The sequence below is a fragment of the Marmota monax genome, unplaced genomic scaffold (assembly GCF_021218885.2).
Source record: "Marmota monax isolate L192 unplaced genomic scaffold, Marmota_monax_Labrador192_F-V1.1 WCK01_AAM20220418_F8-fsc00260, whole genome shotgun sequence".
NCBI lineage: Eukaryota > Metazoa > Chordata > Mammalia > Rodentia > Sciuridae > Marmota > Marmota monax.
In genome coordinates, this window is record NW_026694062.1 from 1,212,331 (window position 1) to 1,234,195 (window position 21,865).

Below are 21,865 nucleotides of genomic sequence, written 5' to 3' on the forward strand. Positions count from 1 at the left end.
GTGCTATATGGCTTTGAATATTTTTATTAAATTGTTAAATGTCTAAATAAAATCTGTTTTATACTCCTTTTTAATGGCTATTAGACTACAACCATAAAACTAATTTGCAAGATATATGCAAACAAAATAATAAAGCCAGTGTTCACAGGACTTGCTCAAAGTGTTATATTTGAGAAAAGCTGAGCTCAATGTTCTTTCAGGCGACCATTTGTCACCATCCACAAATCACTCCTTTTCCTTCTCCTGGATTCTTACAGGGCTGGAGGTCATAGTGAGCTCTGTGGGAGGGAAACAGGCTCAGTGTGGCCTCAGGGAACCCAGACTTAGCACAGGCTTGTGGCTCTAGTGTCCTCCTGGAGGATTCCCTTGGGTTTGAGGCGGCTTAAAAAGGACTTGGACATATCTGAATGCAGTTTCTATTTATGGTGAGGACAAGGTGATTCAAAGAACTCTCTTCTAGTCGGGTGTGGTGGTGTATGCCTATAATACCAGCGACTCAGGAGGCTGAGGCAGGAAGATCACAAGTTGGAAGCCAACCTCGGCAACTTTGCGAAGCCCTAGGCAACTTAGTGAGAACTTGTTTCAAAATGAAAAATACAGGGGCTGGGGATGTGGCTCAAGAGGTAGCGTGCTCGCCTGGCATGCGCGGAGCGCTGGGTTTAATGTTTTCTTGGCTTTCCTACTATTCAAATAGTAGTGAAATCCTTCAAAATGGAATGGAACCACATAAAAATTAAAAAAAAATAAAGATGTTGTGTCCACCGAAAACTAAAAAATAAATATTAAAAAATTCTCTCTCTTTTTTTTTTTTTTAAAGAAAGATACAAAAGGGCTGGGGGATGTGGCTCCGTGGTTAGCACCCCTAGGTTCAATCCCTGGTAAAACACACACACACACACACACACACACACCCCAAAACAAAACAAAACAAAACAAAAAAACCCCTTCATTTCACATATGTAGAACCTTCAGAAAATGTGTACTTTCTGAGATTAACTGCAAGAATCTAACAACCACTTAAGACACTGAGTCTGTAAGATTCTTTCAACATTAAAATTAAATATATTTTAGGAGGGACTGTGACATGAGTACAGGGTTTTTTGCTCAGGGGTGATGAGAATGTTCCAGACCCAGAGAGTGTGGATGTACAAGCCTGTGATGGTCTTGTGAGAGAATTCAACCTCAGTGAGCCTTCAATTCTCTAACAATATCCACCAGATAATGCTGGTTTCTCATATACAAAATCTAGCACACACAGAAAGCAGCCAAGGAAAAATCTACTGCAATTAAGCTCCTGTGCCCACACTCAAAAGAAAGAGGCTGCCTGGATTTGCAGCCTGTTTCCCAGAGCTCCTAAAATCAAACGATGCTGAAGGATGCCTAGGTGGCAGGAAGCATAGAAGGAATGGGTCAACTGAGCCAGGATCCTCCCTGGTCATCAGGTGTGGCCTCTATAGCCCTTCACCTTGCTTATCTCTGCAAGGCAGACTTTCAGTCTTTCTCTGCTTCTAAAACATCTACGTTATACCATGGCTCATTCATGTTATTATCCTGGCCATTCTTGCTATAATGCCCTCTTGTTTTAGGTACTAAGGACTGAACACAGGGATGCTCTACCACTGAGCTACAACCCCAGTCGATTTTGTTTTTTATTTTAAGACAGGATCTCACTAAGTTGCTGAGGCTGACCTTAAACTTATGATCCTCCTGCCTTAGCCTCCCAGTTGCTGGCATGACAGGTGTACACCACCACACCTGGTGCTATCATGCCCTCTTAAAGGCTGCACCTTCTGCAGGAGTGGGACCACATGGCCAATATTCACAATCCAGGGATGAGAGTTACTTATAATGCTAACACTGGGTAATCCTGCAGGTCCAATGAAGGAGTTCACTACTATTTAAATAGTAGGAAAGCCAAGAAAACATCTATGAGGGCAGTGGATATAGCTTAACAGAAGGGCACCTGCCTGGCATGCATGAGGCCCTGGGTTCAGTCCCCAGGACCATAAAAATAAATAATAAATAAGTAAAAATAATAATTAAAAAAAATCTTTGAAATAGGATGCCACAGAGGGTCCCAATCAAGAAACAGGAACCTGATTTCACAATTTTGTTCTAGAATTAAAACAAAAGCACCTAAGTTAAACACTGAGCCATGAGAGGCCACAAGAATTAAAAGGCAAAGATGATCCCAAGAATAGTGAGTGATGGCTTTGCCAATGACTTTGCCAATATGAATAATAGACACTAACATATATATAGTATTTAAATTCCTACAGCCTCACAAGTGGGTGCCTGTACTACCTCGGCCCCACCGGGTGGGGCACTCAACCAGAACACAGGAAAGATAGGAGTGAGCTGGAAGAACCTGTAGGAGGTGATGGATATAGGTGGGTTTCTGGAGAAAGGCAAAAACTCAATTACAGGCAAACTCAACCATGGTCAACTGAAGAGAATGAAAGCAAGCAGTCAACAAAGAAAAGAGACCAGAGTAGCTTCCTATATATACCAGAAGGAGCTCCTCCATCCAGGAAGAGGCCATAGTAGACTCCAGGCAACTTTCCTGGCTATAAGGGGAGCTCTTGTGTAGTCACCAGAGGCAGGGCACTGGGGAAGGAAGGGGCATCTGTCCCCAGGGCGGTGGATTCTCTTGGGAGAGCAACCACCAGCCCACAGCCCCGAAGTCACTCGAAAGCTAAAGTAAACTACACAATTTAGGTTCCCTGTGTCAATGAGACTTTTTCCCCCATGCAGTACTGAGGCTTAAACCCAGGGTCTCACAAATATTAGGCAAGTGCTGCACCAAACCCTCAGCACAGCTTTCTATGTCAGAACCCAATCAGAAAGCCGAGGTCACAATCAGAAATGCTGCTTGTAGAAGACTCTGCTTCCCTGCCCCACTTAGATATCAGAGTTAAATCATCACCTGTAGTTTCTTCCCATTTCCCTCAGCACTGGCACTGCATGCAGCTCATGATTCTTTCCCTACCTTTGCATGCCTCCTCTTCCACATGGAGTTTGGTGGGCCTCACTTTTCTCCTCCCTGACCCCAGACCCCGCAGCCCTCAGACTGTGGTCCTACAAACTCTTCCTTCCAAATAATGAGGAGTCACAAGAGCAAATCAACAAGTAAACAAAACAGTGGCCACTAGTCCTGGATCCAGATCTCTTAAGTCCAGATGAGCATAAATAAAAGGGGAAAATGTAGTTCTAAATTAAGGCAGAAAAACAAACCCACTAGTCTCATGCTACGCCTTCTTTCTATGGATACTGCCAATCATTTCAGGGATGACGGCGTCCTGCTCGCAAATGTTCTCTGCACAAAAAGAACACACCTGCTCAGGGGGACTTCATTGCGTGGGACTGAAGCTCTGTGGGATGCTGCTCTGACCGGAAAAAATGCCGAGCTTGAGTTTCGCCTTGTTATCCCAACCCATCCAGGACAGGCTGCATAATTACCTAGCAAAGTAGTTCAGAATGGAAAGCTTCAATTGCCCCTTAGCTAACTGAAGGCCAGCAATAGCAAATGTCTGTCCTGAAGCATAAAACATGGGGTAGAGCTTGGATGATAAAGCTGTTACTTATTCTGAATTCTACTTAGAGCTGGTTGTATAAATGAACACTCGATCTTCCCATTAATCACCTCTCAAGGAAAACATCCAAGAAGATAACCCTCAGGGTTTAGTTTATGAATTTTATGTTAAAGCAAAGTTTTTCCCCTAAAGACCTCTATTTCACACGTACTCAGTTTTTTAACTATATTGGGATTTAGGAGATACACTCTTATTCTTCCCCTCTCCTTCCATCTGTACCAACAAAATGCAAGCCTGGGGTTAATGCCAGCCTGTTAGCACTTGGCAGTGGCTCCCTTAGGCGGAGGCGGAAGTGGCTGAAAGAAGTCAGGGAAGAGGGATTCTGCCAGCCCACAGCCTAGGAGCCACCCCCAGCTCAGCTTCATTTTCCAGAGCTTCCCAGAATACAATGCTCATGAAAGATGTTCCAATTTGAGAAGCAACAGTCAAAAAAAAAAGTATTGCATCTTTGTTCTCTTACAGGGTATCAATCCAGAAAATACGTTCATCTTTTGAGATGTTTATGTCTTCTTGATTCTAAATCAAGAGCACAAAGATAAGTAAAAGCCTGTTATACTTAACTGGCATGTAGACTACAATCTTAGTACAACTTCAGCAAACAAAATATGCCACCGGGGGTGGTTATTCACAATGATCAGGAACTAACTCAAGGAGAATCAACTTATCTACCACTCATACATCCACCAACCCATTCTTCCAATCATCTATCTGCCCATTCACTTATACACCCCAACTATCCAGCCAGCCAGCCACACCTATCCATGTACCCATCTATTCATCCACCCATCCACTCACTCTTCCAAATATCCAACCACTAATTTCCTATCCATCCACCCACCCACATACCTATCTGTTCACCCATCCACCCTTCTATCTATTCAATCACTCATTTTCCACCCATTCATCCATCTATCCACATACTCTTGTTCATCCACCCACCCACCCTTCTATCCATCCAACACCCATTTTCCCATCTATACATACATACATATACCCATCCATTTATCCACCCACCTATCCTTCCAACTATAAGCCCACTTATCCATCCATCCATCCATCCATCCATCCATGCATGCATGCTTGCATACGTGTAACTATCCATTCATTCACCCACCCACCTGAGGAATGTCCATCCATCTGTTCACTCATCCATGTGTCCCTTAACCAGTCCACTCATCCAACCAACCATTTATTTATTTATTTAGCACCCAATCTGTGTAGGAACTGTGTGATATACAGGGTATTGAAAAATGAAAAAGTAAAATCCTGGTCTTCCAGGGGCTATCAGTTTGGTCCAGCAAGAGTGAAGAGGCAGCTCCCAGAAAACAGGAGAAGAGTGTGGCAGATACATCCAAATAGGATATTTGCCATCCTCCCCAAGCCATCCCAGTCTGCAGAGGATGCTATTGTTCACAATGCAACAGGCACCCACTTTGAAAGTTAACACAGAACAATTACAGAACCAGAAGGGGTGTGTATTTCTAAGGTTGTAGTTACACACTGCTGTAAAGCCCTTCACACAGGTTTTGCCAAATCCCCATTTCCATTCATTTAAAATGTTTCCCCGTCAGTTCTAAATGTGAAACCTCATCGGCTCAATGATGAAATGATTGAGAGAGCTTAGAACAAAGCAACTGAATTTTTTAATATGAAGTCATCAGGGAGCCAGGCACAGTGGTGCATGCCTGTAATCCCAACAGCTCATAGGCTGAGGCAGGAGGATCATGAGTTCAAAGCTAGCCTCTGCAATAGCGAGGCACTAAGCAACTCAATGAGAACCCGTCTTTAAATAAAATACAACATAGGATGGGGATGTGGCTCAGTGGTCAAGTGCCCCTGAGTTTAATCCCCGGTAAACCACTCTCACACACACACATATACACACAAAAAGACGTAAGGGAGAAGCAGGGACATCTCTTCAAGTGTTACTGGCCAAATTGTGACTCCTTTCTAAATTAGTATGTTGAAGCCATAACCCCACAAATCTCAAACTACAACATTTTGGAGGGAGAATCTTTGAAGAGATGATTAAAATAAAATGAAGTCATTAGGGTAGGTCCTAATCCAATCTGTCTCATGTTTTTTTGTTTTTTTTTTTTATATGAAGAGGAGATTAGCACACACACAGACGAAAGATCACATGAGGACACAGAAGAGTCTACAAGCCAAGGAGAGGTCTCTGGAGGAACACAGTGCATCTTAATAGCAGCCTGCCAGCCTCCAGAACTGTGAAAGGATCAACGCAACAGCCCTAGGGAATACACACACCCTGTCTTGGAGGGAAGGCCAGTGGCAGGGTGTGGCCCTTTGCAAGAAGCAGACCCTGCTGGGGTCTGAGCTTGAGGACCTGGTACAAAACCTCAGAAAGCTGTTGTGGAAAGACCAGGCAGATGAGATCTGTGAGGCAGGTCATTAGGGTCAGCTGGGGTAAGTGAAATCCACCAGATCTGCTCCCTTGGGTCCAGTCACTACAGTAACCTGCCCAAACGCCACAGAACTCTCTCCTCTGACTTCTGATGCACCATAGAAAGTTTAAAAGATTTATAATTACAGGTCACCCCTTCAGTTGCAAATATTTGTGACATTCTTTCCCTCCTACACTGGGAGGTTCTATAGGATCCTGAACCTCACAAAAGATGTTATCTCCATTTGACTTGGATGAACGCCAGCAACTACAAATAATTCCTAACATTGTTCTTCATGTTATTCCCAACAGAAGGCAACAAAAACCATTTTTTATTTGCATCAGTTATCAAGTTAGTAATTTATTCATTATAAAAGCATGTTTTACTTTAAACTCGTGCACATTATTAGGTATCCTTATATCTTCACATAATAGACTTTATTTCTATTATTATAAACTTTATTTCTATAATTTTCACACTTACCTTTTCTTTTTTTTTTTTTTTAATTGAGCTAGGCATGCTCTATTACCAAGCTATACCCCCAGCCCTTTTTTATTTTTCAGATCAAGTCTCACTAAAATGCCCAGATTGGCCTCAAACTTGCCACCCTCCTGTCTTGGCCTCTTGGGTCACTGGGATTATAGGTGTATATTACAACGCCAGCTTCACATTTAATTTTTCAAGAATATTCTTTCTTGCTAATCCTTCAGAAAATTAAACAGTCCGTGGGAAAAGCTGAAAATGACTTTTTAATAGTCATATTTTAGAATTTCATTGGGACTTGCTGCTCTTAAAAGCACACACACACACACAACCATTCTGAAAATTGCTGGGTTTGTAGCTCAAAAGCAGGCGGCTTCTGGAACTAATTTCTTCAGAGTGTTTATGTAGTCTGCTGGAAGACACAGCTATGATTTTAAAAAAGCACATGGCCCCTCCTTTCTTCCTCCTGACCCTCTCAGTATGGATAGTGCTACTCTTGCACACAAATAGTATGCACATTATCCCTGTTAGCAGTGACAGTCTCTATGCACAGGAGTAGAGCTATGCCCCAACCACCATGCGTGTCCTCTGCACAGTTTACATGCTCATGGCATGGAGCAGAGAGCAGGAGCAGAGAAAGCACCATGTGTGCAGAGGTAGCTGCCAGCCCCTGCCAGCCATGCACTGCACAGCTGGCCCCACAACTGCAGAGGCGCCTGGAAGCCAGCTTTGCAAACAGACCACAGCTGGCATATGGCACGTGACTCACTCAGAAGCCACAGTAATAAAGCTGTAATTGTGCTTCTCAGACACTGCTAAGTTCTGTAGGTGGATTATTCACCAGCTTCTCTTACCCTGGGTTCATTTTAGCCACGCAGACTGATCTGTAATTGCAGGGGCTTCCTAAACAGGCATACACTCAGTATCAATCCTGTTGCCTCAGAGTCACATAAGTATTGGATCCTTTTGTATAAAGTTAATAGCATTCAGTTTCAAGCCAAATGAAATAAAATCCCAACACACAGGCTCTTGAAAGTAAACATCTAAACTGGCTATTTCTGCAAAGGAACCTGAGCGTTGGGGCCAGCATTTAATTTGAACATTGCACCAATCAAACAAGATTCCCAAGACAACAGAAAAATCCTCTCAGATCTCCATCCGTGTACTTATTTCCATGTGTCCATCAGCCCTTATAAAGCAAGGTTACACCATATCCTCTGCAAAGATGCACACTCTCCTCTCCTACCCTCTTCATGCAGAAAAGTCAGGATTATGGTATATATTTAATCCAAATCCCATCCTCCCACAACTAAACAGCTGTCTGTGCAACTGCCTAAAATCATGGAGGCAACACTAGCACCCTGCTGCCACCAACTGACTTGACTTCTATTTTCAATCTCAAAATTAACTCATTAAATCAGTCCAATTTAGGAAGGCTTGCCTTACTCCTTTCTGAATGAGAATCCTTAGATACAACTGCAATTGCATCTGAGACCTAGGCCCACAAACACAGCTGTGTGTGGATGGATGGTGAAAGCATCCTTTCAGCCGTAGCCTTCTGTACAAAGCACTTAGTTTCAAGTATGCTAAACTGGACTTATTACATATTGTTCCCATAAAGCATCTCACTACACAGAAAACACAGCGTGTATTTTAAGAACAAAAATGCCACCCTGGCAATGCTTCTTTGGGCAGGGCTAGGGGGCACATGGGCTCTGCTCAGAACTCCAGGGTATCATGGGCATCAGAAATCATGCTTGGTTAGCAGTTACTTTGGGTTTGGGAAAAACTACCCAGCTGGACATGTCAGCCCAGCATTCACCATCCATTAAAAAAAAAAAAAAAAAAAAACCATCCCCAAGTCATCTTTTTAGCAACCCCAAATCTAAATTTCACCTACCGTACAGAGGACTGTCCCTCCTCGGCAGAGACTGTGGAGGGAACTGCTTCTTGATGCCCACTCGGCTCCTCCGACTGCCTTCGCGGCTTGACAGCCACTTCCTGAAAAGGCAGCACATGAGACGACCAGTCACCAGGCTGCTCTCCTAAGACATCTCATCTGTTATTAGGAAACCCCTCATTTGTGGGTTCGCCCTGCACGCCTGTCCCACAACGCCAGTGACGCTGCCTGTTGTCTCGGACTGAGACCCAGCCACGGAACATGCCCATTCAACTCTACAAAGCGTTTCATTGAGATGACTGACCTAAGACCCCAGCATCCACTTCTGGACAGGAAATAGAACTCCTACATGAAGCCTGCGAAACCATGTGACACACTGGTCAAAAGAAATCAAACAAAAGACAGCTGGTCACAAGTCACCGTGGACTTGTCCTAGGACTTGTTGGAAGCTGGAATTCTTCACTCTTGACTGAACAAGCACAGAATTCCCAGAGGTCGCTCTAACAGCCCAAAGCCAGGCAGCAAGGGAGCAGAAACAAAATCTCTCAGTGTCTGCATGGGTTCTCAGCACCAGGAGGCATCCATGCACATTCTGGACACCCTGCATTAAAGCTATTACTGGTTCTTTTACAGGTGACTGCATCTGGCCAGGCATGGTGGTGCATGCTTATAACCCACACTACCTGGGAGGCTAAGGCAGGAGGACAGCAAGTTTGAGGCCAGCCTGGGCAACTGAACAAGAGTGTGCCTCAAAATAAAATATAAAAGGGTGGCAATGTAGCTCAGAGGTAGAGCACCCCTGGGATCAATGCTCAGTGTGGAGAAACACACACACAAAGAAACAATCTATTACTGCAACAATGTTTTTCTCTGAAATATACAGATGCAGATGGAATAAGCAGAAAAAGCAGATAGGGGTCTGGGATTGTGGCTCAGTGGTAGAGCGCTCATCTAGCACGTGAGAGGCGCTAGGTTGAATCCTCAGCACCACATAAATATAAATAAAATAAAGGCAAAAAAGAAAAAGCAGACAGAAGGACAGGGAGACAGAAGAAAGGGAGAGGGAAAGATTGTGGACTTTGAAGTACTCATAAGAATATGTGGTTTTCAAGAAAGATAGGAGTTAATGCTCAACATCAAAACTGTCACTTAAAATAGTGCAATAGTTCACTGCATTTCTAAATCCACTTTGTCCCAGAATAATCCTAAGAATGCTTATAAATTTTTTAAAAAGATAAATATTAAGTGGCATCAATGTTTGACAATCGGCTATCATATGTTAAGCCCTTAGCTAAAACACGTGTTTTCATTTCAGAGGGGTGCATTACCATTTTCTAAAGCACTCCCTCCCACCCTGTCCAGCTCCCCAAATTCTTTGTTTAGCATGAAGGTGGGACAACTAATTAAGGGGAAAGACTGTGAAGCAAGGGATTCGGAAAAGGAGGCTAAGAACAAAAGATGTGAGTCTGCAGAGGTACAGTGTTTCAAACTTCCATGCAGGTGCCAATTCAGTCCCCATGGCCCTTTCACCTGCAGTGAGATAGGCCATCCTATTCTGGGTGAGTCCTATAGATGTCTCAAGGTCAAGGTTGGGGCAGACTAGGCCCTTGCTCATAGCAGGATGCTTACCTGTGTGTAGTGGTCTGTGGATGGTGACGACCGGGACCTTTCGTGGACGTACTGTGGCCTCTGGTGCTGGTCCAAACCCACATCCAGAATATCATCTGCTGAGTGATACCGCCCAGCACTCTTGGCCTCCAGGGGCTTCCTCTGCTCCTTCCAAGAGGCTTGGTACTCTGCAAAGGTTCCAAGTCTCTGAGGTGGGTCCAATTTCCCGAACTTTTCTGCTTCCCTGTGACCATTGAGGATTTCTCCAAAGGAAGTGGCACGAGACCTAGTCTGGAGCCCAGAGTCAGCCCCCTCACTCCTGTGGCCTGCTGGCCGCGGCCTCTCTACCTTCTCCCTCGGGACTCCACATAGAGCTTGTCTCTGGCCTGGTCTCTGGAGGAGGGGTTTGCTTGTTTCCTCAAAAAACTTCCACCGGTCAGCAAATGTGCCCACAGTATCCTCGGGTGATGTGGGATGCTGGTGAGGACTGCAATCCACCGAGAGCCCCACCTCATTCATTTTCTCTGGTTCAGAGTAGGACTTCAGTTTCTGCTCGGCTGTGAACCGTTTCCGGCCTCCAATACGAGGAACGTGGGGCATGCCACCTCCAGATGAGGGTGGCTTGGCCAGTCCTGCCTCACAGAAGTGGGGGACAGAGTTTGGCTCCTGAGGGAATGAAGATAAGGTGCTGTGGTCCCCAGTCCTGTGTTCTAGTGACCCGGGATACTGGTCCACTGGGTTGGGGTCTAAATCCCGGCGCTTAAAGGAGGTGGCTCTCAGGACCCGTGCTTGGGCCTCTTTCAGGTGGTCTTTATAGGTGCTAGAGAAGGAACCTTCTAGGGTGCCACCCACCTCAGCTGTCCAGCTGCTGGCACTGTCCTCGGCCTCACTGGCTCCAGCCAGCGTCACCGTGCTCTTGCTTTTCTGCAGCTTGGCTCTACGCATCTGGATCTCGTTCCTCAGAGTGGTGGCAAATCGGTCACTTCTCCGTGTTGGCTTACCCACCTGGGCATCGAATGGCGGTAGCTTCTCAGTGCCACCATCCTGGCCATTCTCGGGCTGGCACATCCCCTCTTGGGTCAGGGAGTGCAGCATGGGTGTCCTCTGGCGAGAGATTCTGCTGCTCTCTCCCTCCGCCCACTTGAAGCCCTCAGCTGTCTTCTGTGGACTGGCTTTCTCAGCACGGCTGGCTCTGGGAGGCTCTTGGATTCCCGAGAAGCAGCCTTCGGCCCCTGAATCCAGTAGGGGACATTGCTCTCTCTCCGGGGCATCCAGAGCCTGCTCATGCTGAGGTAGGTAGCATCGTGGGCTCTGGCCCATCAGGTGTGTGGGAGCATGCTCCAGGGCTCCCGAGGCTGCATCCGAATGCCAATACTCCCCACGGAGCTTTGTCACCTGGGTGCTTCCCTGCAGGGGCTGCCTGGCAGGCACGCAGTAATAGTGGCTCAACCCACCACTGTTCACCTTCTGGTTGGCAGCACTGGGCCACCTCGCCACAGAGGGGCTGTCATCTTGGTGGTGCGTGGCGGGAGGCTCCTGCCGACCTCCAGAGAGGGCCACCCGCTGCAGTTCCTTTGGTGACACAGGGGCCCTGTGGCTTTGGTCACTGCATTGGCGCAGGTGCTGACCCCCAGGGTGAGGTTGCCGGAAATGCACCTCTGTGCCGAACAGCCTGTCGGGAGCCCCTAGGGAACTGCCTGTCCTGTCATCTAAGCACAGCCAACCACAGTCCGTGTGGCCCTCCAGCAGGTAGCCTTGGCCTCCCACTTCCTTCCCACTACTCGGGCATACCAGCCTTCGCCGATCAGTCCTCTCTGGTCTCCAGTCACTGCGGGGTTGAGCCCGAGCCAGGGCTGTAAAGTGCTGCGTGGTGGCTGCCTCTGAGAATGGAGGGCCTTGCACCTTCTCATGGCTCTTGGTGGCAGCAAAGCTATCACTGCGCAGAGGAGGTGGGGGAGGAGGGGGGGAAGAAGAGTTTTTTTTCTTGTCAGGAACATACCAAACTGGCCCAAAACTGGATCTCCCAGAAGTGGCCAACTTAGGCTCAGCATTGTCCTCTGGCCAGGGGCTTTTACTGCTATCATTAGGTACCCTGGCTGGGAAACACAGTGACCTGTCCTCTGGGACCTGAGGATCACTCACGGCCTGGCCTTGCCGGCTGCTATGCCTAGAGGCCTCCCAAAGGCCAACTTTGTAGAGGATGTTCTCTGCAGACGAGGCATCGGCCTTGGGCAAAGTGTGGTCAGGGGTGCTGGAGCTGGTGGAAAATGAGCCATAAGCCGAGTCCCGCTTGCTGTGGCTGCTCAGGTGGTCAATGCTGCTGTTGGACTTGGCAGCCGAGAGGCGTCCAGAGGGCTGGGAGGAGTGGTCCAGGCTATCCACGCTCCCCAGGGAGCTGAAGTGGTCAGAAGTGCGCTGGAGGTTCGTCTGCTCCCAGGAGCCAGACAGGTCATGGGAGGAAGAACTACAAAAACAAGAAGAATGGTTTGCTTTAGCATCCAGTGACAACAAAGGGCAAGATCAGAGGGCAACGGAATTGGGAACAGAGCTGGCTGGCACTCTGTGGAGGGTGAAGATGCTGGATGATAACTTCTTAATGTAAGATCCCTGGGTCTGAGATTTTAGTTTGGCACATCTCAATTGTGGCTTGGTGAGATGCTCTGAGGGCAGGCTGAAGAGACTGTGTCCTACCTGCTTTTAAACAGACCCCTTGTAATGACAGCACATTTTCCCAACTTCATGCCTACATCACTAGGAGGCAATGCCTCGATGAACGCTCCTATGGCCCATCAACAGCTAACTGTAGGTGTTGGTAAACGATAATTCATGAGCTAAGTAAGAGTGGTTCTTATCTTATCAAATGGTCAAGGGAAAAGAAATCAAAGGCATAATATTTCTCCCATGTAACCTATGAAAATTATATGAAATTCAAAATTCAGTTCATAAATGAAGTTTCCTGGAGCACAGCTATACCCATTTGTCGACATATTGGCTATAGCTGCTTTGGCACCACCACAGAAGAATGAATAAGTGGCAGAGACTGTCTGACCTGCAAAGCTGAAAATATTTACTATCTAGCTCTTTAAAGAACACCTTTCAGACCCCTGTTTCAGTGTATGCAATGATTTTCTGATTCCCCACTTTGTTTTCCCCTTATAGTACCAGAGATTGGGCTATGTGTGTGCTAGGCAAGCACTGTACCACTAAGTTATACACCCAGTTCTTTATTTTGTTTATTCATCCCCACATATATGAGACAAGTTCTCTGCCACTGAGCTACAACCCTAGCCCACACACCCAGTTCTTTTTTTTATTTTTTGGTCTACCACTGAGCTACACCACCAGACCCCTGTTTTTTGAGAAGGGATCCTGCTAAGTTGCCGAAGCTCGTCTCAAACTGCCATCCTCCTGCCTTGGCCTCCCAAGGAGCTGGGATTACAGACGTGTGCCATTGCACCCAGCTCCAAAGATTCTTATTATGGATTATTCACCCAAAGGGAGTAAATAAATGAGAACAATTTTAAAGTTAAAAAAGAGACTTTAGGGATAACATTTCTTTTCCAAACCCAAATATCAGAGTATGATTAGCTCTTCTCTAAATGCTCAGTTGGTTTGATATTTAAAAGAAGCAATAGGCTTTCCCAGCAAGATCATGTGCTATTGTGTTCAGGTAAATGATTAAACCTTGTGATTCACTAGTGCTATACACGAACAACAAAAATCACATATTCCTAATCAGGATGATGTCTAAGAAGGAGGAATAAAGGGTTGATCAAGATATTAAATATTCTCTGACATAGTAACTGTATGCTATGACTCGTATATCTTAATGATACAGATATTTATCCAGGATATTAGATTCTTCCCTTGAAGTTTCACAAAGCTGTGCTATTCATGCTTCAAGCAGGAAAAAAAGCCATGGTTAAATTAGGTTTGGGGAGAACAAGGATGGGAAAGAAGGCAGTATGACCAGGACAAGGGTGTAGTGAGGAGAATGGACTGGCTGGTCACATGAGGTTTTTATACTGCATCCTCTAAGGGCAGACCTAGCATCACCAGAAATACTGCATGTTCCTGAAATTCTCCCGCCAGGGACGATTCTTCCACAAATTCTTAACTCCGGGCAGACAGAAACAACACTAAGTACAGTTTCCACACAGATGTGGGCAGTACTCATTTCTAATTAAGAGACTGCCAGCTGGGCGTGATGGTGCATGTCTGTAACTGCTGTGACTCACAAGGCTGAGGCAGGAGGACCACAAATTCGAAGGCAGCTTCAGCAACTTAGCGAGACTCTAAGCAACTTAGTGAGACCCCTTCTCAAAAAGAGGAGTAAGCAAGGATGTCGCTCAGTGGTTAAGCTTCCCTGGGTTAAATCCCCAGTTCGGAGGGTGGGGGTGTTTAGTCACATAGACTAAGTGGAGATGCTATTAAAGTCACTTAGTTTTGAAATGAAAAGCCCATTTTTCACTTAAGTTTTATGACTCAGTTGAGAATCTATGGCTTTTCAAAAATACCAATCTCTCACTACCTTAAACAAGTAATAAATACTGTATTTGAGAGGTAATTCCTTCACACCACTTCAGTACTGTACTTTGTAGTTTTGCAGCTAACATTTATTAATAGCCAAAAATGGATTTTGAAATGGTTATGTTAGCTTAAAAACACACACACACAAACTAACAAGCACATGGATACACTTGCACACTCAAATACAAGTATACGTAGAGATACACACAGATATGCACACATATATGCTTACAGGCACACTCACACATGCATGGGGATATATACACATGTATAAACACATGCATCCCAAAACTATGCTATCTGCCACTAACACCCTGACACATGAGAGAAAGCATGCTTGCTCACTGTTGCACTGTCATTTATTTTCATTATTATAGTTGTTTTCCACCCTCACCCATGTGCCTCCTTAGTGAAAAATTCAGTTCTAACCCTACTCAAGCGTTGAGTTGTCTGATGAGAAATGTCAAAGTCATTCTGAAGTCAAGAAGCACACTGGAATATCTGAGCATCTGCAGACTATGACAGATTTTACATCCTCCTGGAAAATGGGCATCTACCTCGCATGGTGTCGGCTGTGCCAGGAAGGGCAGCCACTGGCAGCAGGGAACTGAGAGGAGACTGGCTCAGGGTGTCCATCGGAGAACTTGGTGGCGTGCCAAGAGTGAGGCCTCCAGCTCAGCTCACTCCTCCTGGAAAAGAATGCAGACACGTGAGGGAATTTGACACCCTAGATGCATTTGTGCTAAGACAGGAGAACAGGAACAGAAATCAGTTGCACCTGTTCGGGAGGGATCTGTAGCACCCCGTGCTTCCCACCATATCCATGCACGCAGGCTTATTCATTTCAGATTTTATGAGTGATCCTTTTGCCCAATTGCAGAATGGCAAACACAAGCTCCAAAATGTGAAGCAGTTCTCCAAAAATACATGCAATTTGGGCTGGGGTTATGGCTCAGTGGTAGAGCATTTTCCTGGCACGTGTTGAGGCACTGGGTTCGATTCTCAGCACCACATATAAATAAATGAATATAAAAATAAAGGTCCATAAACATCTAAAGAAACATTAAAAATGTATATATGCAATTTGTCAATTAAGAAATTTATAAATGTAAAAATAAATAAAATTTATTCCAAATAACTAAGTAAACAAAACTTGCCCTCTCCCTTCCCCCTGTAATACAGAATGCAAACAGATTTTCCTGTCTTTTGTGGTATAACTTTGAACAGAACCCTGAGCCTCCTTGGTGAGAAGGGACTGAAGTGGAGAAGTAGTCAGTGTGCCCACATGCCCTGCTGACAGGGGCACAGTTTAGACTGCATATCTCTATTTGCTAGCTAAGGAAAACCAGCTGTCTTGTCATTAACTAGGAGAGTCATCTTCTTCTGAGTCTCTCCATATGTACTGTCAGCTCAACCACCGAATGACCATGATACCCTGCACCAACAGGCTTGAGTCCCTTCCAGCCAGGGCCTCTCTACATGGTCTGAGCCTTGCCAGGTTCCCACGCCACCATCTGCACCTTCCCAGATGTGGCACACCTACCCAGGTCAGGTGTGACAAGGTGTGTCCAGCTGGAGTCTCTAGGGATGCTGGTAACTTACATAATGGGGTCTCTCCAGTGGTAGAGGCAAGCGCTCTACCACTGAGCCACAACACCAGCCCCGGAAATTCTACTTCATGCCACTAATTTCAGGTTGACTTTTGATGCAGCAAAGATGACTAGATGTTGTCAGATATACAGACCCACCCAAGCTCTCATCTTCAAAGTTACTATTTGAAGCTAGCTTTACTTTCCACTTTTCTAATCTGAGACAGAAATGACCTCACCCGGACAATTTATAGACCAATCAAAAATGGAGAAAGAACTCAACTGAGCATTCTTTAGGTACTTTTATAGAGAGAGATTAGACATTTTCCCTAGTGGGTGAAAACATTAAAGAATATTATATAATGAAGAATAACTTCCAAAATAGAACTGAAAAGCATTTAAAACAAACCTTGTGATGGCTTGGATAACTTTAATGAGAAAACTTATATGAGTGGTAAAATGTGGAGTATGTTGACTTTATAATAGTTTCCCATGAACTAAAAAAAAATATGTAAAACAGGAATTCACTGCACCAGAGAAATAAGTAATTATAAAACCAAGACCGTACCTCATAGAATTTCTCAAAATCCTCGTAAGAAAGGCTCTGGCCATGTGAATTTCATTTTCAGCTGGCTTTTTCTGTGCCAGAATATCCATGACTTCTTTCATTGTTCTTTATAATTAATTAATGACAGAAATAAACTAGACTGACTGAAACTGGAGGTGAAGAGGAAGAAAAAGAAGGCTATGAAAAGAAAATGCCTAACACTTGTGGTGACACTCTTTGCACCCTGCCATGGGAATACCTGAGGTTCTATCTGGGATCAGCTGGGAAGCAAAGCTCCATGGGGAGAATGAAATCTTTTCCCAAAAAAGCTATCATTAGCAAGCACATGTAAAAAATATTAGCAATAAAATCTGTCTTCATAAAATACATTGAATACTGAAAAATGAATGTCAAGTCTCTGTTCTATGCCCCCCAATCCTCTGCATCCTCACCCAACCTTCAAGTGTAAATAACCACTGCTGGGGGATTATCTTCAGCAAAATTTTAATCTCAAAATAATCAGCTCTAATATATAGTACACTTCTATGTATCTACCTACAGGTAAACTGCTCTGTGGTCATGCAATTTCATAACTGGAAGTTCTATTTTTTAATACTTATTTTTCAGTTTTAGGGGGATACAATATCTTTGTTTTATTTTTACGTGGTGCTGAGGATCGAACCCAGTGCCTCATGCATGCTAGGCAAGTGCTCTACCACTGAGCCACAGCCCCAGCCCTGGAAATTTTATTTTATGCCACTAATTTCAGGTTGACATTTGATTCAGCAAAGATGAATAGAACAGAGTATAACAATTATAAATCTGCTTCTGAAAGTATCCAGCAAGCACCTTCCTTTCCAAGTACCTAGAGCTTCACCTTCAGAACTGTAGAAGAAAATGCACCACCTCCAGGCACCAAACACACAAATTTGAATATGAAGTGGAGTCAGTCTTAAGCTTAGTTACTATCAGAGGGGAGAGCAGTATGGTGATAACATTAACCTACACTAGCAGAATAATCAAAAAAAAAAAAAAATAAACCCTCACCCTTCCAATGATCTCATGAGATAATGACAACTTACTTATTCATTTTGTAAGTGAATCAGACAGTGACCACAGAAGCAATCTAGCAGCTGACACAGCCAAGCAATTCCATCTCTGACCAAATATCACTCTGTGAAAACCTAAAGATTGTTTTTTAAAAACTTATAATAATTAATGAAAACATTTCAGATTTACTCTTTTGCCCTCAAGTTTATTCTATAATGACAATATTCAGCCTCCAACTAATGTGGACTTGAACAGCTAGCCATCTGATCAAAATGTTTCTTGTTCCATGCTGATGCTAAGGAGAGTGAACTTCTAGCACTTTCATAAAATGCATCTCACCTGGCTCATATCTTTGGGAGCTGTCCGAAGATAAGGAGCAATGCCCAGTGAAGCAAGAAAGGAATGCAAACCCACGCAGAGGCTCCTTTGTAAAAAGACGACACACAATGTAAGTGTCTCTTTCACAAAGAAAGAGTCCACAGTGAGGACACTCAGGAGGGCTACCTAATACACAGCAAAGATGCTTGGAAAAAAGGTTATCCTCCTCTGTACTAGCACTGAAAATGCCAGAGCTACTGGGAACAGAGAAATTTCTCTCATTTATGTGCTCTGAATTTCCTGGTGCATCACAAACATAACTGGAAATCAACCAAGGGTCAGGCTGGTTTCTCTTCATCAGCACTTCTGATGCCTGGCAACAGCTGCCTTTGAAGAGAAGCACCTGCATGCTGCTTCCTATTCAAAGGCCCTGGGGTTGGGGACAGAGTGCTCTGGCGCCATCTAGAGCTCACCCATACTCATGGTCCCACTGGCTCTGTTTACCCACTCCTAGGCAGCAGTGAAACTTAAAGAACAGGAGATTTGAGATTCCCTTCTCAATAAGATACAAAGTGAAGCGGCTTTAAACTACCTGATCCACGGAAGCACAGGAAACAATGAGCAGGCCACAGACATTCTGCAGTATGTGCCATGGTAAGACAGTCAAGCACCTTGATGCTGGGGCCTCTGAATGCACCAAGTTTGTACCCACTTTCCCACACCATAAAATGAATAACAAAGATTTCACCAATAATGTTCTAATGATTCTTACAAAAAATGAAAGAGGCTGAGCACAGTGGCCATGCCTGAATTCCAGTGACCTGGTGGGGCTGAAGCAGGAGGACTGCAAGTTCAAAGCCAGCTTCAGCAACTTAATGAGATCCTTTCTCAAAAAAAAAAACAAAAAACAGAAAGGGCTGGGGATGTGGCTCAGTGGTTAAGCACCCCTGAGTTCAATCCTTGTTACAAAGAGAGAGAGAAAAAGAGAGACAATTTCCAGGGTTTTCCTGAAATCCTTTCCCATACACTCACAAATTCTACACCAAAATTGATTTAATTTTTTTCCTCCGTGGTCCTGAGGACTGAACTCAGGCTCGCGGTACACTTACTGTAATTTTTAAAAACAACGCAGATATGCTAGGAAATCTTTAGGGACTTTTTTTTAAAGACAGCATTCAGATCAAAAATACAAAAACAATGCTAAGATGTCACTGACAATGAAACATAACAGATTTAGATGTCAAATAGTCTGTTTCATTTTACTGTTAGAAGGACTGCTTCAGTGAAATCTTTATTATTCATGCAGAAGGACAGAATTCCTTCCCTTTCCTCCAAAAAGAAAAGAAAAAATCTTATTAGTGTTGGGGTATTTTCATAAACTTTTAGAAGAAAAGATATACCAACCCCTAAAATAAATACAATTGTCTTCCATTACACCCTCTCCCTCCCCAAATCAGTTGAGAGTAATAGGAAGTGCTGGCTGGGGGCTAGGCTGATCAGCTGGGAGGTGGGGGTGGCTTCAGGATGGAGGGGATGTCTTGGCCTGCACTCAGGAAAGGGAAGACTTCTTGCTCTCCAGGAATCAGAAGTTGGAAAGGCCTTGTTATAAAGGGTGGAGTAGTGTCATGAGCCATCCATGGGCTGTGTGTATGAGCTATGCGCATTGGAGCTATATGAGGGGCAGGTGTGGCATTGCACGCTGGTTGGGCTGTGAGATGCAACTGCGCCTTTCCTCTTGCTCTGCCTGTGATCCCACACAGCACCTGAGATGGATGTGACTTGCCAAGATGTCAATCAATCTGCTGACTGCAAGACATCATGAAGCAAGACTCCACCTTTGAAATCTTATCCCCTTCCTTATTTGGTGCAGAACATTCCTTCGAATCTTCTTTGTGGGTCCCCCCTATAAAAACAGATTCTGGATGCACGCTCTTTTTCCCAGCTGACTCACAGAGCCACCCTACCCTCAATCTGAGAAACTCATGTTTGTGTGTTGCGTGATTTCTTTGCCGTTTTCTTATCCTAATGTTGAAGCCAGCTCTTTTAAACCTAGCTCATCTCGTCAGTGCGGCAGCTGGCGAGAGGGTAGCGAAGAACTGAATATACTCCAGGGGCTCAGTGACTGGAACAAGTTCCAGGGCTTGGAGAGGGTAGACAGGGTGCACAGGCCTGGAGGGGCAAGTCTCATAGAGAGCACAGGCAAGTAGGATGCTTTGGAATCCTTGGGGTGGGGAAGAGGGGGAAAGAGCTAGCCCCGGGGCAATGCATATATCTAATTATTTAAATAAATAAAATACACCTTCCTAAAACATGAAATGAGCCCTGGCTCTGACCTTGTGCTTCCTCCCTTCCGCCAAGCCTCTACCTTTACCTCTCCAAGTCTGTCTCTACCACTTGCCAAATTAACCTCCCAGCAGCACAGCTCTAGCCAGATCTTCTCCCTCCCTTACTCCACAACCAATAGCTGCTCCACAGAAGGATGCCCATACTCCCAGGTCCTCCAACATCTAGCCCAGCAGTTCATGAGAGCACAGCCTGGGCTTTCAGTATCACTAGGGGACTTGTAGATAAAGTAAATTCTTAGGACCAGTGTCAGGATCTCAGGGCTTTCTTGGGTCAAATGTGTTTACTCTAGCTCCACACTATCTCTTCCCTCCCCCTTCAAGCCTCCCTTTCACTTCTTCCCCTTTGCCACTCTTTTAAACTGACAGCTTTGGTTTCCAGTTTGAGCGCATCTCATATAGCTCACATAGATTTGTGATCTACATCTCAAACCTGGCCTTAGAAGGACGGTTGCACTGCCCTGTCCTCAGAAAAGGCTGTCCTGGGGTCTACATCCACCCTTTTCTCTTTTGGAGTCACCACTTGTCGGAGTTTTCTGGCTCATACCTTATTGGCCCACTCAGCTGTGGGCTTCCAGAAGGCAGGACCTACTGGGAAGATTTCAGGCCCAGCTGGAGTGCTTCTACACGAGTTAAATGAATGTACAAAATATGTGCATTAGAGCATACTCTAAAGGGTAACCCAGTGTGTGTGTTTACTGGAAGAAAAAAGCAGACTAGCCCCGAATGGCATTGGGAGAAGATTTATATGGCAGTACATTCTTTTCCTGGGCAGTGGTACAGACAGGTGCCATGATGTGGATGGTGACATCATGTCTGATAAGATCTATGGTCCTGGGCTGGGGTTCTGGCTCAGTGGTACAGCACTCACCTAGCACAGGTGAGGCCATGGGTTCGATTTTCAGCACCACATAAAAATTAATTAATTAATTAAAGATATTGTGTCCAACTACAACTAAAAAATGAAAATTAAAAAAAATCTTTAAAAAAAAAGATCTATGGTCCCATGGGATAAGAATCAAGTAGTTCCTGCCTTCATACATGAAAATAAGGAAAGATAAAAATTCCCAAATGACCTCAGTAGCTGAAACTGATACAAAACATCAAAGTTGCATTTTCAGCAAAGGCAGCAGCATTCACACAGGTTGAAGGCCTTGGAGAGCTTCTCTGCCCAGCAGCTTTCTGTGCCTGTCCCCCAGGAAGAATAAGCAAGCCCATGCTTCTGGTCACACCTCCGGTGTTCCTTCCAGAACTCTGGCAGGATCCACTGTGGAGCAATGGCACAAAATGAACACCCCACCAGGACGTGAGGTTGGAGCACACCCAAGTGACTCGTTTCTTCTATCAGCTGTTACTTGTTCATTTCTACAAGCCTACTAATGTCTCCCTGTACCCAAGCCACCTGGGTCCAAAAGCACATTTCCCCACTACCCAACAGTCTAAAAAGGCACCAACAAAACATCCCCACTACATTTCAATAGAACAGATGCGTTGGCAAAG

General features: G+C 44.9%; 1 protein-coding gene across 3 annotated transcripts in view; it reads right to left on the minus strand.

Moving 5' to 3' along the window:
* Nucleotides 1-21,865, minus strand: part of Shroom2 (shroom family member 2) — a 131,903-nt gene that overhangs the window by 37,941 nt on the left and 72,097 nt on the right. For all 3 annotated transcript variants that reach the window (XM_046464243.2, XM_046464242.2, XM_046464244.2), the window contains exons 3-5: nt 15,077-15,208; nt 10,011-12,453; nt 8,382-8,482 (exon numbers count right to left, since the gene is read on the minus strand). In XM_046464243.2, coding sequence (XP_046320199.1) covers nt 8,382-8,482; nt 10,011-12,453; nt 15,077-15,208 — 2,676 coding nt within the window. The remainder of the gene's footprint in view (nt 1-8,381; nt 8,483-10,010; nt 12,454-15,076; nt 15,209-21,865) is intronic.